Raw genomic sequence first — 17,871 nt, forward strand, 5'->3', positions numbered from 1 at the left:
TGCCTTACGGTCTCCATGCAACTCTTTGATGCCAGTTCAAAGCTCACTGTGCTATTAGGATTGTAACCTATGAACTGCAAGTAACTAAAGGAAATCAGCAACCCACTAAGCTAGCTACACAAAATACAATTCTGTGATCTGCATATTACATGTTGAGCTTTGCAAGAGACACATTAACATCTCTTCACTACATTATGAAGATGTATGAAGATTCAAAGCTGCAACTAAATAAAACAAATCTCCCTGCAGGAACATTAATTACCAGTGTTATCATGACATTTTTATTATCATCTGTAAACTGCAGGGCACACAAGGAACTCTGCTGTGGATGTCTTTGAACGCAAAAGTTATTTTAAAATGCAGAACACCCAACCGGAGCGTGACACCAGTCGCACCACTCTAAAGCTAACCCTGGACAGACAACATAATTTGCGACAAGTTGGCAGCATTAATATTTCCTAAGATCAACTCTGCTGAATCCAAAAAATTACATGCAAGTAATAACTCATTTAAACTTTTTAGTTAAGCAAGTATTAAGATTCCACACCTATAAATGTACAAAGTATTCCAGGCCTAAAACTGAGGGGAAGAATTACTTTCATGGCAATAAAAATTAAAATCAATAGTTATATGAGGTGCTTGGGAAATTAAACTTTTTAATTCTACATTTTGGCAAAAATACAGCAGTTAATATAGTTTTACTTGCAAACAATACCATCTGCACTGATGCAAACCTACATCCTAGAATCCACTATGATTACATCAGATGCACTACACCAATTCATACGACTACGCAGAATACAACTACTCCAAATAGTACACTACTGAATAAGGTAAGTGCATATAGGGCTAGGGGAAAGGGAAGTTTTTGTTAAGGTATAGAGTTTACGGTTAGAGTTAGGATCAGATTAAGAATTAGCATAAGGCAAAGGTTTAGAGATAGGGTTAGGTTTAACATAATTGGCAAAGTTTAGGATCAGGATTAGGCTATGGTGTAATGAATGGTATTTAGGAGAAGATGAGCGCAGGTGTACGGGGAAGGGTTAATGTATATTAATAATTTGTTTTAATATAGGCTTCAAATTACAGTCCTGCCATTTCTATGCATTGTAAAGCAATGCAAATAACAAGTTTTACTATTACTCATTTTATGGTACTCGATTTACCAATCACAGCAAAGCCTTGGTAGGCCAATGATGACACAAACAGTAACACCTCTGACAGTTTGGCATGAAGTGGGTCAACATGCTTGTCAGATCACCAATCCACAAACTTGTCCAAATGACAGGCATATACAGATTTTGTTGACAATAACATCAGAAACCGCGGCAGGAATTTGAAACTGCTCAGCTGTCCCCGCTCAATCTCAAAGCATGAAAATGAAGCGTGAACAGGTTGGGATGCAGGACCCGGACCTGTTGCTTCAACAAAAGATCTTCCTAAAGCAGAAGCCTGATCTGAGGACAGATGCTCATGCCTAACAGTTTGGGATACGATTCTCTCAGCACCCAATACGGAGCCACTAGGATGACTTGGGCCAGGCTGGTCGTCATCTTTTTGAGGAATCCAGGAAGGAGTGGCAACTGCGGAAAGGCATACAGGAGTCCCGCATTCCACTCCCAAAGGAAAGTGTCTCAGAGCGAGTGCCGCTTTGGAAACTCTAACATCCCAAAGTGTTGACATTGTGTGTTCTTGACGCCGGCGTACAGATATAGCCCAGGGACTCCCCATTCACGGAAAAGACCTTGCACTACCTCCTGGTGTAGATGCCATTCATGAACCTCAAGGAGTAAACGGCTGACTTCATCTGCCCTGGCATTTAGGGATCCCGCAGGTGCTGTACAATCAAGAAGATGTCCTTACATTTCAGCCACATCCAGAGATGCAGGGCCCCTTGGAACATGGGCCACGACCCCACCTCACCATCCTTGTTGCAGTACCAAATGGCAGTGGTGTTGTCCATAAGCAACTGCACCAGCATCCCTTTGATGAATGGAAGGAACTTTACAATGGCAAACAGATGGCCAACTACTCCAACAGATCGATGTGCCACCTTCCCGAGACCAGAATCCTCTAATCTATACCTCCCTCAAATGGGTACCCCGTCATAGAAATAAGGCATCAGTCACCATGGTCTGCGCTGGGAGGGGAAGGGAGATGGGTAAGTCACTGACCAGATTGTTATTCAGTAGCCAACACTGCAGATCTCTTGCAGTCACCCTCAAAATCAGTCCCCGTCAGAGAGATTTCACTGGTGTTGTGCTCCCCGGGACTTCAGATACCACTGCAGGGCCCGCATATGTCATCCAATATGCTTTACCATAATCCAGGACTAAGGCTGAAACAGGAGGATCACAGCCCAAGACTCCTGCACTCTCCATGCTGGAAGCTAGGCACAAAACTGCTGTGTGTCCAGAATGGCTCGGATGAAAGGAAGTGTTTGAGAAGGAGTCAGGTGTGACTATGGAATGTTGATAGTGAGCCCCCACTAATGAAGAAGGTTCGATGTAGTCTAGAGGTGGGTGACAACTGTCTGGAGCAAGCCCACCTTCAACAGCAAGTTGCTGGAGTAGGGGAAGACTGGGACCTGACCTCCAAAGAGGAGCAGCCGCCGCCTTCACTTTTGTGAACAGCCAAGGGTAATGGTGAGGCCAAAAGAGAGCGCGGCGAAATGGTAATGCTCCTGGATCATCGTGAACTGCAGGAAACATGGGCCTGCAAGATGGGCACAAGATAATATGCATCCTGCAGGTCCAATGCTACCATCCAGTCACCAGGATCCAGGGCAAAAAGAATCTGGGCAAGGGTGAGCATCTTGAACCGGTCTTTTCTCAAGAAGGCATTGAGAGGGCACAAGTCTAGAATAGGGTGGAGGTCTCTATCCATTTTTAGCACCACAGCGTAGAGGAAATAGTAGCCAAGACTTACTTCTGGTGTCGGAACCCTCACGATGGCTCACTTGGCAAAAAGAACCTTTGCTTCCTGACGTAACAAGAACAGATTGTCCTCCGACTGTCAGTGTACAGATGGTGGCATTCAAGGAATGGAAGGGCATCACCCAGCCAAACATCTGTAACACCTATTTCTCTGAGGTGACAGTCTGTCACTCTAGTAAAAAGTAACATATTCTGCCACATACCAGATGGCGGTGTGTCATGGAGGGTGAAATAAAGTGATTTGGGGAGGCAGGAGCAGGAGAGGTGGAGGACTGGGTAGTGTGGTTACCTTGGTGTCTGAAAGATCTGTGGGAGCCTCTGCCACAAAAAGGCTGAAGAACCTGCTAACCGTGCGGGTATGGCTAGTACTGGTGGGGCTGAAGTCACCTACTGAAGCTACAGAATGGACGTAAGGAGGAATATGGTTGGTGAGAGGCAACACTCAACCCCAAGGAGTGAACCCTGTCATTCTTATAGCGTTCCACCGCTGTAGCTGCCTTTTCGCTGAACAAGCGAGAGCTATCAAAGGACATGTCCACAAGTCTCACAGGGATATCCCCCAAAAAGCCTGTGGAACGCAAGAAAATGTGGCCTCTAAGAGCCACCGTAGAGTCCATTAGTTTGCCAATGGAATCAGTTGTGTCCAACTCATGGCTTAGGGCCCATTTTGCCATATCCCATTCATCGAGCATGGCTTGTGTGAGGAATGCCAGGATTCCTCAGAGAAAATGGGTAGTACCTGTTCCACCGAGTTCCATGGAGCGTGGGAGTAGCATCCCAGAGAGCTAGCAGTATTAACGGACAGCAAGGCCAAGCTGGTGGAAGACAAAATCGTCATGCCAAATGTGCCCAACCTTTTGGACTTCTGATCCGGGTGTGCAGAGGGAAAACCCCATGGATTAACTTTGTCTGTTGAAGTCTGCACCACCAAACTCTTGGTGTGGGATGCTGGGAATGCAAAGTTTCCAGGCACAGGGTGATGATGGCAGGCAACCTGGCTGTTGATGGGGACCCATGAACAGGGTTTGGACCAGGCCCTCAGGAGGACATCCGTAAGGGCTTTGTTAAATGGGAGCAGAAGCTACACTCTGGTTTTCCCCAGCTGGAGCACATCCGTTAAGACATTAGCCTTGACTTCCGCTGATGGAAGATGGTGTTCAAGGGCCTCAGTTGCCGGGGGTGGGTTCACCTGGCTGCAAGGTGGCCGCAGCTTGAGTGGGCTCTGCCAGCCGAGCAACATTATCCTGCTACATCCCACGTCCAGTGGACACATGAACCCTCAGAGGATGAGGACTTCCAACCCTGCGATATGCTGCAGCAGCTAATGACACCAGAAACACGCAATTAGCCCGGCAAGAGCTTGACGCTGCCCGGGGACGTAAGGCGGAGGTGGCCTGTAGAAGTGCTTGCCGGAGGAGTGACCGCTGAAACTCGAGATACGAGACTGCCGGAGCTCGCCTGGGGCGGAACCGGCTTTGCACTTCCTCACCGATAGTGAAGCGAAGAAGTGACCTCTGCAACTATTGCACACACTCCAGAGTGTCTGAGAGATGTGTGACTTAGGCCAACTCACCCGCGATGAGAGAGAGCAGTGGGGCGGACTGAGAGGTGAGCACACAGCCGCCTTCCGGTGAGGGGACGAGGTCAAGAACAGTGGGGCCGGCGTAATGGAGAAGCTGCAGCTTTTGTTCCTCTGTTGTGGGGGTGGCACAGGGTGAAGCAGCGCAAATTTAGACCCTGGGCTCGCACCCTAATGAAAAGACGGAAGACCGCCGCCCGTAACCGCAATACACCTGAAGAGGCCCTGCGAGGCCTACATCCTAGTCTGGCTAACAGACGAGAAGCAGCGGCTGCAGAGACGGTGGGACGAAGAGACAGAGGAAGGGCGAGGCCCCGAAAAACTGCCATTCAAGCTGCAGACTATCAGTTCATCACTAAGGTTGGAGGCAATCCCACTGGGGTGTGAGGGCCAACAGACCGTGAGTCCGCAACAGCACTGGAAACCTGGCAACCTGCCCCGCGAGCTGTGCTAGCCCTTCCCCACCTTCACTGCACCGCACCCTGGGGGGCCCGCTGGCACCTGATATCTGTGGGACTTCACCTCTGGAAAAACAAGAGATGAGATCTGGATCCCACAGTCCCTCCCTAGATTCACCAAAACCAAGCCGCCCATGGGACCTCGCCGCTGGGGCCCCACCCTGAGCATATCACCCTGCAACTAAATGCCTGGGTGAAGAGACGGCATTGCCTATAAAGAGAGATACAAGTTGGAAGCGCGATCTATACTTCATCGCTTTCACAACTCCTTACAATAAGCCATTGACAGAACCTGCAGACGTTAAAGTGGTCACTGCTGCCCCCCCCTCGCACTACGTGTACAAGAACTCGGACGAAGGTTAAAGCGAGGGCTGCTGGAGCCACACCTAAGACAATGGGTAAGCCTAATACTATAATATAAAAGGTTTTTTCAAAACGGGTCAGCGCAGTTTCTACCAACTTTACCTGTAGTGTCAAACTTGATGATTCTAAGAGCTGGGAGCGGGCGAGTGACGCTCTGGACCCACTCGCTGGGAAGATTGATTTGTATGTGTTTTTACTTACATATGATTGTGATTTGGCACACAATACGTACATCTACATGTGAGACGTGACACATACGATTGTGATTTGGCACACAATATGTCCCTTACATCTACATGTGAGACGTGGCATGAAGTGAATGCGTGTCACACCTCTCCATCGTCTCCTCTCCTTCCTTTTGGGACATGAGAATAAGCCTATTTTTATTTTTGAAATACTGCTGTCTGGGTGAATTCTAGATAGTGCTCGCCACACTACATCGATTGAGAGCAACACTTATCTATTAGTGTTTATATATTTCTTCGTGCAACTTGTGTAAACCATTCTGAACCAGTCTTTTATCTTTTTAGCAACCTGTGCTCTTTAGCACCATTCGTCGCAAGGTAGAGGTAAATTAATATTACCCATAGGTGAGTTCCTAGAAAATACTTACTCACCAGAATGTTTTGTGTTTTAATCACGTGTGCAACACATATCACGTGTGTGGTGTTTCTTTTGGGTATGTGGAGGTTGACCTTTTAAGTTGGTATAAATGACAATGAACTGTTAATTTTTTTCAGAGACATTGCACCGGACTGCAGCTGGTCCTTGTGTCATTTAGTACCTACCAACGAGTATGGTCTGTAATTCATTTTTAATTATATGAGCAGAGTGATATATTGAGAGGTCCTGATGAATGCCGCGAACAATTAAGTCATCTGGCAGAAACATGTCGACCACCAATTACTAGGATATTTGGTTAATCCTAGATCACCTCATTTTAATCCTAGCTGATGGGAACTACTATTAAAATTGATTTTGTTACCCTGTAGCTAGTTTTACTTACCTACACACTGTTTCTTTTCACACTCTGCCCCTTACTCCCCCTGTCACTTTGGATACCCCCATTAAAACACCTCACGCTCCTCTCTTGTCCCCCTTTTTTGAGAGTTGTAGCCCACACTGTATACCTTGCGGTTACAGTGTGCAAGAGGGGACCCAATGATGAAGCATGTCACCCTCGGGTGAGTGAGGGTTCTCGTCTTTAAAAGAATTATTTTCTTGGCCTCCCTTCCTCATACACACATGTCTCCCTCTTAGGACATAAGCATCTCGTCACTTTTTGTGAGATACATTCATTTGGAGTCAGTGATGTCTGATGCTTTATTTTTCTCCATTATTCGTACCCCTTAGTGTGATATATAAGCCTAATACTAAGCAGTCCAAACTCACCTTTAAGGAACGCCGCCATACCAGACAGGGCAAACCCACCCAGGATGCAGATAGGCTAACAACGCAGCCAGCTGAAACAGAAACACAAGACGACGATATTCACTTGCTTTTAAGACACTCCAGATCCCCCAGCCCACCCCGAGCCTTTTCATGGCGACTCCCCCCGAATGCATAGCGCAATGCTGCGTTTAGAGAGAAGATCCATACAGCAAAAAGATTGCTTTGCATGCAACGTCGGGATCGTGGAATTGCCCTCCACGCTGCGTGTTACACTAGGCAAGCTAGAAGAGGGAATTAGAAAGGGACAATTGCAGAACTCCTGATCCCTCTGTGCTAGCTGACATCAGAGAGAGAATCTCAGCGTATAAAGAAGAGGCAGATAGAGAAACTCACTACCTAGGTAAAGAGGCCCGGGCGCATAGGTATGGCGAGGGAGATCACCTAGGTAAGACATTAGCTGGATTACTACTCAAAGCTCATGCTGCCACATATGTGACGGAATTAAGGGGAAAAGACTCCTGACTGATCTCTTAGCCGTTACAATTACCAGAAGTAATGTCCTCTTTTTACGCCCAATTGTACACTGCTGGAATAGAGAGAGAACCAGAGTCACTGGAAGAATTTTTGACTCTATACAACACCTGTGGCTGGGCCAAGGACACAGGGATTATTTAGACACTCCGATTACACCAGAAGAGATTGCCCAGTTTATCACGAGTATGCCGGTAGATAAAACCCTGGGCCTCGAAGGACTGAAACAAGGGTTTTACAAAGAATATGCCCCCATACTTATTCCACATCTCATGGAGATGTACCACGAGTCACTAACATTGGGAAGACTCACTCCCCTCGCTGAGAGAGGCGGTAATTGAGACTGTTCTAAAACCAGACCAACCCGCTGACTTATGTGACACATATCGCCCACTTCTTTAATAAACATAGACAATAAGATCTATGTGAAAGTCCTGGCGAACTATTTGTTGCCCCTTATGCCACTGATTGTATGGCCGGACCAGTCGGGCTTCGTCCCAGGGAGTGCAACATCACACAATCTCCATACTATTTTTGCGATTATGCACCATATACACCCCGATATCCTGGCGGCAGCTTCCCTATTGGACACCACCAAAGCCTTTGATACTCTGGACTAGCATTTTCTCTTTACCCTACTGCGACAGTTGGGACTGAGTCATAACTTCATACTGAAAATAGAACTATTGTACAACCTTTCCACAGCACGGATTAGACTAAACGGAGGTATCTTGGATCCAGTAAACATTACTCATGGCACTAGACAGGGATGCCACCTTTACCCGATCTTATTTGCCATAGCCATGGAGCCATTGGCGGCCCGATTACAGAAGCACCATGAAGAATGGGACAGTGGCTTTACCACTCGCAGCCTCATTGTATCCATGTATGGTGATGATGTGGCACTGTATGTGCGAAACCCAGAAACGAAGTTGGGACCAGTGATACAGGAGTTGGTCAGCTATGGCGGTTACTACGGAATCCACGTAATTTGGTCCAAATCGATTCTTTTTCCACTAACGGAATCCGCAACGCCTTATGTTGGCGAATATCCTTTGAAATGGGCGGAGGAGCCTATCAAATATCTGGGCATATGGCTGAGTAAGGGCCCTGACGAACTATGGCGAGCGAACTATGGATGTGCATTGGAATGGCAGGAAACCCGAATCCCACTATGGATCAAACTTCCACTGTCACTAACTGGCCACATAGCCATCGCTAAGATGGAGATGCTTCCAAAGTTCCTGTACCTCTTTGTAAATATCCCTCTACCACTTACTGTACAATTCTTTAAAAGGATCCGGTCAAACTTAATCACGCTCACATGGGCGGGTCGACATCCGAGAGTCTCATACAAAAAGTTAACATTGCCGCCTGCGCACGGTGGATTGGGGGCTACGGACATGAAGCTATATGCGCTGTGCGCTCAGGCGCAATTTTTACACCACTGGTTGCACCCCACCCCATTTCAGCAGTATTTAGCGATTGAACATGACCAGTTGATGCGGTGGCCTCTGAAAACTGCGGTGTTTCAACAATACAAGGCCCCCAAAGCTGAAGTCAGTACTTTGGAATGTGTACGCTGGGCGTGGGACGGCCACAATCAGAGATCAGGCCTCACTGCGATATAGACGCCCACTGCTTCCATAGTAGACAACCCCGCATTCCCTCCTCTACAAGATAAGGGAGCGACCAGACATGCGGGCATGTGCGGTATCAAAAGGTTTGCAGACCTATATCGAGGCGTCAAATGTCTCCCTAGTTTTCTGAACACTGACACAGGAACTCGGACCCTCTCAGACATCCTACTATACTATCAAATCAGAGCCACTTGCCACACGCTGCATGATACCTTCCCTGCCCCCTCCCATCTTTACAGCACTAGAATATGTGCACACAACTACTTCACCGAGCAAACTCATAACTCGACTTTACACACTAACACAACCGCCTCGACAATAGACACTACAAAGGCCCAGACGGCTTGGACGGAGGGGGACCTACACTCATATATCGGAAGCACAGTGGTATTATTGTTCCGCCCAAACTGAACAGCTATCTCCCAACTTTATATTGTGATTGATACACTTAAACTACTTACACAGGACATATCGTACAGCATCACAACTCCATAGAATCGGCCTGACGGTTGATTCGCACTGTGTACGATGCCATAGCCCAGAAGCCACTTTTTTGCACTTAGCATGGAACTGTCCCAAAGTAGCACACTTTTGGGCCGAGTTGTGCGACACAGTCAGTGCCATAACTGGGGCACCACTCCCGCTGGACCCCATTGTCTGCCTGCTGGGCTACGTGAAGAATGTCTCGAAAGCGTGCTGACGCCTCACAGCGATGCTACTGCTGCTGGCTAAACACAGAGTGGCGATACACTTGGAAAAATGGCCAGCACCGACCCAACGAGCCTCGATTGCAGACATTCAATACTGCAAGGAACAATTATCAACATACTGGGACCTGTTACCCCAAATGACACGACCCAAAGACATCTGGAAACCTTTTACATCCTATTTAAGACTGACTGATACAGCAGGGACAACCACATCTGATCGCAACACACTTACTACATAGCCTAACACGAGAACGGTTCCTTCATTGAGCAGGGGACCCTCGCCGCTGTAAACCAGACCTATTGCTATTGACAGCAAGAGGGGCAGAAACCAATGTGGGTTAATGATTTCTGATGTCTGTACCTCCAAACAGATATGTATGTAGCAGTCTGTCTTGTATAACATGAGAATGGTGAAAATGTGCACTGTCTTCATGAATGACTAAGTTGGGGGGATGTGTTAACTATTTGAAAACCAATAAACAATTTCTTTTTAAAAAGGGCCTCAGCTGCCTTTGTCATGACCATCACGGACAAAGCACTCTCCTTGGTGGCAGGACCAGGAGGGGAGACCAACCCTGAAGAGGGACTCCATACTCTTTTTCATCCTTAACTCAGTGCCAAAAGACAGGGGCATAGTGTCCAAATCTGAAGACTGCTGTGGCAAGGGTAGCCCCAGTTTCGAGCTCGGATGGGGCCGACACAGCACTGTCTCGGTGTCGGAAAGAACAGTAACCTACTCATGCAGAGTCAGTGATGCCAGAATAGGCATTAAGGGACCAAACTCTGCTGAAGGTCATAGAGCTGGAATGAGGCTTAGTACCGGAGTCGCTCTGGATGGACTCAGAGGGTCCAGACCGCACTGCGGGAGGGCCCATGGACAGTAATCCAGGACGAGCACCTGTCAGCTCTTTGTGACAGAAGACGCACCAGCGGGAAACGGTCGCCCAGCGATGTGGGCCAATGCCTCATAAAACTCCTGAAGCTAGGCAGGAGTCACTCTGGCACCAGGAAATCTGGGAGGTGCAGAGACTGAGTAGGTGCTGGCTCTGCAGTTGGAGTGCAAGAACGAGGTCTAGAGGCTCAAGGATGTCCCCTGCGATCCTTCTGGGGAAATGGAAGAGCGTGTCAAAGTCAAGCAGGGCTTTGACAACTTCTTTTTGGACTCACCCAACGACGACTTAGAGGACGATACATCACGGGAATGGCTCCGGGAAGCGGACCCAGGATTGTCTGCGAAACTGAGTCCCCAAAAACAGGAGCAATGCAGGGTTCTCCGTTCCCACGCTGCAAAAAGCTTCATCACCCTCTCCTGAATCTCCTTAGGGTGCATCAAGAGACAATCAGAGCAGGCCTTGGAGTTGTGGCTCAATCCCAAGTACCATAGACAAAACAAGAGAGGACCAAGCACAGACATCTGTCTGTAACATTCACCACAAAGTTTAAAACCCTTAGGTTTTGAAGGAGACATATCTCTAGCACACTGAAAACAGGTATGAAGAAAGAGCTTGACAAAAGACCGGAAAAAACGGATCAAAAAGTGACTGAGGAAGCTCTCCAGATCTGCAACTTTTAGCACGGAAGAAAGGAAATGATATCACAGGCTAAGGTGGTATCTATATAGTTACCTCACACATCACATCTGGTGCAGACAATATTGATGTGGAGCCCTTGGCGCCACCTACCAGTGCACAGAGGTACTGCACAAGATTTTACGGATCCAGTCTGACTCCTGGGAAATATTCTGAGGTAAGGAATCTGTGGTTAGAAGTCTCTTTCAGAAATGACATTTCATTAACCTGTCACAACACAGCTGCATACTTTTTGGGGATTGTGTGTTGTCAAACTAAATATTCGCCTTTCCAAAAAGTATATCAGTCGTTTAAATTATGTTCATATCAAGACAAATAGAAATGATCTCCTCCAAACATGAATAGAATCAAATCTTGCAAATCTTCACAGAAATGTCACAATAGCACTGGTACTTTAATGAAGGTACTATTTGAACCCTCCTTTTTGCTACTGAACTGTGTCCATTTCTGCATATTGTGAACTCCTTACCTTCTAAACCTTTCTCAACTGAGGGAAAAACGTGTGCTCTTGAGTAACAGATTCATATTAATGATCACATTTTTTTAACTTAAGGGCAAATATTTTCAGGCAGACATCTAAAACCTGTCTGGAATGCTACACCAAGTTGGCCTGGGTTCCTTCCTTCTAACATAATGTTTTCAGAGTATTCCAAAATTGTTACAAAACTCATAGTGTAAAAAAATAAAACCACCCACCATTTTGTCAACTTACCCAAGGTGAGGGCCTCCATTCATCAAGTCGAACACCTGAGCAGGGTTTAGTAGCTGCTTAAATCTTCGAAGAAACTTTACCCCCTGGTTGTCACCGCTTTTAGAGTTTACAAATACCAGGAGAGGACTAGTGCAAGACGGAGGACAGGATGCCTTCCAGAAACCTGCAAGGAAAGTGATAAAAGAGTACTGAACAGAAGGTCTGAGGATAAGTGCTGAGTGAAAAGGACATCATTCAGATTTTTGCTGTGGAAGTAGATCAAGAGAAGCCACATGAGTCTCACAATGGAAAGTACAGAGAACTAATGAAAAGATGGCAGGTTGCTTACCAGTACTATGCACTGGAGGAACAAAGAGGTTCCAGGAGAATTTTAAAATGTGGCGGGCTTAAATCTACTTAAATTAACCAGAAGAAAACATTTTACATACATTTAACTGTAGATTTTAAGTGCATTTCTATAATAAACGCTCAAGATGTGTATAATTTCACCATCTAGTAGTTGGGCAAGGCATGAAAACTAGTTCTCTCTCACACAGAACATTGTCCTTATTAATCAAAAACCATCAAAGCGGAGTTGGATCTCATGTTCTGGAAGGTTCTCTGAGAAAAATAGGTGGGACAGCTATTTTCGGTCGGCAGTATATTTTTTGCCACTGACATACTAGAAACTGATCACGTCATCATAGGGTCTTGTCCTCCACCAGGAGGTTATCTCTCTGACCAAAGAGATTGTATGCGATCCGCATCAGAATAAAGATCTAAAATGACACCCTATCTGGGATAGGTTCATTTAATAGGAACCTATATAGGGGTAAGGCTGAAAACAAAGATGGATTTGTATAAGGATGTGTAATGTGTCCCCCACACCACTCAATAAAAATAGGTCTACATGTTTCAGCCTACTTGCACCCTCAATGGGTCTGTAGCTTTCGTCAGGACCAATAAGAATAGAAGGATCCCTTAGTTTTCCAAGCCAGTTGCAACAGTGTCCCCTGGTTTTTATGTGGTCCAGTTCACTTTACTCCAGTTATGGAGAAAACACTGTTCTTCTATCTTTTTTTAATAGCATAGGCTCCATAGGTTCTGGGGGGAGGGAGTGTAGTTGCCCTCTTTGGTGCAGCACACCGTGTGGATACAGTCTCTCCCGTCGCAAAAGTTACTACTTGTGTAATGATATATCTGTAAGAGACATTAGTTAGTGATAGATTCCTTACCTTAGAATATTCCCAGGCGTCAGACTGGATCTGGAAAGTTTTTCGTCAGCAGGAACCTTGCGCTTCGGTAGGTGGAGTCGTGCGGCTCTGCGTCTGTCTCTGGCATGGTAAGCGGCGAGATGACGTCACGGAGACTACTTAGGCGCCACCCATGCGCACTGACGTCAGTTCTGTTCATGACGTTCCGCGCCAGGAACGCAGGTCCATGCAAGAAACTGACCACTGGTGCCATGAAACTAGGGCCCTGAAAGGGATGACCTTAACCCTAGAATCAGTTCGCAGAACAGGGAGGATGGGTGGGGCGGTAAGGAATCTATCACTAACTAATGTCTCTTACAGATAAATCATTACACAAGTAGTAACTTGCGCATCTGAAAGAGACACGTTAGTGATAGATTCCTTACCTTAGAATAGATACCCCAGCAATACCAACCTCGGTGGTGGGTCTGCGAACAGGATTACACCAGAAAGTCACGGAGAACAGAACTGCCAAAGAAGCCATCTCTCCGGACTTGACTGTCAAGGCAGTAGTGCTTGGTAAATGTGTGCCGCGAGGCCCACGTAGCTGCCTGACAAATGTCCTGCAAGGGAACGCCACGTCCCAAGGTAGTAGTGGCAGCCGTTGCCCTGGTAGAATGGGCACGCAGCCCCACAGGAGGCTCCTTCTTGGCCAACGAGTAACATGCTTTGATGCACAGAACGACCCACCGAGCAATGGTTCATTTGTGCACGGCCCGATCTTTTTTGGCGCCTACGTAGCCAACAAAGAGCCGGTCATCCACCCGGAACTGTTGTGTACGCTTAAGAAAGAACGAGAGCGCACGTTTTGGGTCCAGACCGTGGAGCCTCTCTTCCTCCTTAGAAGGATGTGGAGGCGGAAAGAAGGTGGGCAAAGTGATGGTCTGCCCGATGTGGAAGGGTGTGACAACCTTTGGCAGGAAAGAAGGACGGGTCCTTAGAACCACCTTGTCTGGATGAACAGAAAGGAAAGCAGGTTTAGAAGAAAGAGCCTGGATCTCACTCACTCTTCTGGCAGAGTTGATAGCTACCAGGAAAGCCATCTTGAGAGTGAGAAGACGTAAGGGACAGTTATGAAGGGGCTCGAAGGGAGCGCACATCAGATAGGTCAAGACAAAATTTAAGTCCCATTGAGGCATTATGAAAGGCACAGGAGGAAACATGTGTGTAATGCCTTTGAGGAAGTGATTAACGACCGGGGACTTAAAAAGAGAAGGCTGCTCTGGAAGCCGTAGAAAAGCGGAGATGGCCGAAAGATAACCTTTGATATTGCCCAGAGCAGAGCCCTGCTGGGCCAAAGAGAGAAGGACCAGAAGAACCTTGGAAAGAGGGGCAGAAAGGGGATCCACAGCCTTTGCTGTGCACCATGCCACAAATTTGTTCCACCTGCAGGCATATACCGTTTTAGTGGAGGGACGCCTGGCTGCCAGAATGACTTCACAGACTTCGGGAGGAAGATCGAAAGCGGTCAACTGTCACCGCTCAATCTCCTCGCATGGAGGTGGAGGCTGGACAGGTTCGGGTGGAGGACCGTCCCCTGCGACAGAAGATCCTCCCTAAGAGGCAGTTGGATGGGGGGATCGATCGCCATGCTGAGTAGCTCAGGATACCAGTATCTTCGTGCCCAATCCGGAGCCACAAGGATGACTTGGACCCGGTCGCGCCGAATATTCTTCAGCACTCTGGGCGAGAGTGGTATAGGCGGAAAGGCGTATAACAGACCGCAGCTCCACTTGCGACGAAAAGCGTTGCCGAGCGAGCGCCGCCTTGGAAATTCCAACGCGCAGAACTGATAACATTGCGCGTTCTCTTCGGTGGCGAATAGATCTAACCAAGCGTCTCCCCACTGCAGAAAGAGACCTTACACCACGTCCGAATTCAGATGCCATTCGTGATCCATCATGCCCCGGTGGCTGAGTTTGTCCACCCAGGCGTTCAGAGAACCTGCCAGGTGTTGAACCACCAAGGTAATGCCTTGATGTTCCAGCCATGTCCAGAGGCGCAGAGCTTCCTGACATAGGGTCCACAACCCCGACCCACCCTGTTTGTTGCAATACCACATGGCGGTTGTGTTGTCCGTGAACACCTGCACCACACTTCCCCGGCCAGAGGGAAGGAATGCCTTCAGTGCAAGTCGGATCGCCCAAAGCTCCAAAAGATTGATATGCAACCGGGACTCCGCCGGAGACCAGAGGCCTCTGATCTCCGCCTCTCCCAAGTGGCCGCCCCATCCCAGGAGGGACGCATCTGTCCCCACTGTGTGCACCGGTTGGGAAGGGAGAGGAATCTGCCATTGACCCAATCGCGATTTGTGAGCCACCACTGCAATTGCCTTGCAGTGCCCACAGAGATCTGGACGTGATCGCACAGGTTGCCCTGATGCTGTGCCCACTGAAACTTCAGGTCCCACTGCAGAGCCCGCATATGCCATCTGGTATGTTGCACTAGCAGGATGCAGGAGGCCATCAGGCCCAGGAGCTGGAGGGTCATCCTGACTGAAACCCGGGATAGAGGCTGAAAGATCGGAATCATAGCCTGAATATCCCGGACTCGCTGCTCGGGAAGATAAACCCCAAACCACGTCAAATCCAGAACTGCTCCGATGAAGGGGAGTTTCTGAGAGGGACTCAGGTGGGACTTCGGCACGTTGATGGAGAATCCCAGCAAATGCAGGAGGTCGGCCGTAGTCTGGAGGTGGGAGACGACGGCCTGGGGCGAGCCTGCCTTCAACAACCAGTCGTCGAGATAGGGCAAGACTGAAACCCCTAATCTGCGCAGATGAGCTGCGACCACCGCCATCACTTTCGTGAACACCCGAGGGGCACTGGTAAGGAAGAATGGGAGCACGGCAAACTGAAAATGCTCCTGGCCTACCGTGAACCGCAGGTAACGCCGGTGGGCCGGCAGGGCGGGAATATGAAAATATGCGTTCTGCAAGTCCAACACTACCATCCAGTCTCCAGGGTCGAGGGCAGCCAAGACCTGAGCCAGAGTCAACATCTTGAACTTATCCTTCCGGAGGACGATTGACGTTCCTGAGGTCTAAGATGGGGCGCAGGCCCCCTTTCTCCTTCTTGGGGACCAGAAAGTTGTGGGAATAACAACCACGTCCTACTTCTGGCCCAGGAACGCGCTCAATGGACCCCTTGGCCAAGAGGGCCATGACTTCCTGTTGGAGAAGCGCAAAGTGATCCCCCGACATGCGGTGGAACTGAGGTGGCATGGCTGGGGGGGCAGACTCGAAGGGGAGAGAGAATCCCATTCGGATGATTTGCAGCACCCACCTGTCCGAAGGAACAGAACGCCAGTGGGGAAGGTGATGTTGAATCCTGCCACCCACCGGCATGGGGTGCACCCCAAAGCTCGGACTAGGAAGGCTTTGAGGCGGATGCTGCGGGAGCGGAGGTGGACTGACCTGCATGCTGGCCCACTGTGCCGCCACTGCGGCCACCACACCCACGGACGCCCTAAGGTTGGTTCTGTACAGGCTTCTGGCTGAACGAACATGTAGGGGCGCCCCTTCCTTGGCCACGAAAGTAACGAAAGGCAGACGTGGCCGGGCGCGTGGTGGAGAGACCCAAGGACTTGGCCGTAGCCCGAGAGTCCTTAAAATGCTCCAGCGCACTGTCTGCCTTATCGCCAAACAGGCTAGTACCATCAAAAGGCATGTCCATGAGGTAACTCTGAACATCGCCTGAAAACCCCGTGGACCGAAGCTAGGCGTGGCGACGCAGGACTACTGTCGAGGAGATCGCCCTACTCAAAGAGCCCGCGGTGTCCAGCCCACACCAGATGGCAAACTTTGCGGCGTCTTTCCCCTCCGCAACAGCTTGAGAAAGTACAGCCCGGACCTCCTCCGGACACTGGGGCAGTGTCAGCACCACCGTGTCCCACACAGCGTTTGAGTAGCGGCCCAAGAGGCATGCGGTGTTGCCCCAAGCTGGCAGAGGAAAACAACTTTTTGCCAAACTGCTCCAGCTTCTTTGATTCCTTATCCGGCGGGGCGGTAGGGAATGCGCTTTGGGAAGCAGAGGCCTGGATGACCAGGCTCTCCGGAGTTGGATGGTTTGTTAAAAAGGCAATGTCGCCTGGCTACGTTCTTATCCACAGGAACCCCTGTGGCTGGTCTAGACCAGGTGCCCATCAAAACATCCGTTAAGGCCTCATTGAACGGAAGCAGAGGCTCCATAGAACTTGCCACCGGCTGAAGAACTTCAGTGAGGAGGTTGGTTTTGAGAGTGACAGTAGGCAGATCAAGGGCCTCAGCTGCTCTACGGAGCACCACAGTATACGTAGCGCCCTCCTCCACAACAGTAGGAGGAGACTGAAAACCAGGCTCAGAGGATAGGTCAAGGCCACCTCCACCCACTCCTGTTCAGACTCGCACTGCCATGCAAGAGGGTCCTCAAACCCTTCCCAGTCGTGTCCCTCCTCCACCGCCCGAGGCACAGGCTGCTGCGGTGGGGGAAGGGACAGGGGAATACAAATATTTCAACGGCGCCAGTCGGCGCTGATCCGGTTCAATGTACCAATTACCAAAAATTGTCCGGAAACCCGGGCAAGGGCGGGGTGGGACGAATGGGACTCATTGCGGTGCCGTGAACTGAGCCGCAGGAGGTGCCGGGGCCAGAGCCGGCGGCGGAGGACCTTGTGGCGCCGGAGCAGCCGGCGGCGCCGGTGGTGGAGCCGGCGGCAAGCAAGGGCCCTCAATTTGGACCAGGGGGCCTGA

The 17,871-nt window shown here is 49.1% G+C and overlaps 1 protein-coding gene and 1 long non-coding RNA gene across 5 annotated transcripts in view; one reads left to right on the forward strand and one right to left on the reverse strand.

Annotated features, from left to right (window-relative positions):
* The window catches only part of DGKD (diacylglycerol kinase delta), a 755,036-nt gene that overhangs the window by 499,690 nt on the left and 237,475 nt on the right, over positions 1–17,871 (reverse strand). For all 4 annotated transcript variants that reach the window (XM_085634674.1, XM_085634677.1, XM_085634676.1 and 1 more), the window contains one exon: positions 11,911–12,073. In XM_085634674.1, the coding sequence (XP_085490800.1) occupies positions 11,911–12,073 (163 nt within the window). The remainder of the gene's footprint in view (positions 1–11,910; positions 12,074–17,871) is intronic.
* The window catches only part of LOC146785541 (uncharacterized), a 308,594-nt gene that overhangs the window by 226,969 nt on the left and 63,754 nt on the right, over positions 1–17,871 (forward strand). The window lies entirely within an intron of this gene.

Source organism: Triturus cristatus, chromosome 11, assembly GCF_964204655.1.
Source record: "Triturus cristatus chromosome 11, aTriCri1.1, whole genome shotgun sequence".
NCBI lineage: Eukaryota > Metazoa > Chordata > Amphibia > Caudata > Salamandridae > Triturus > Triturus cristatus.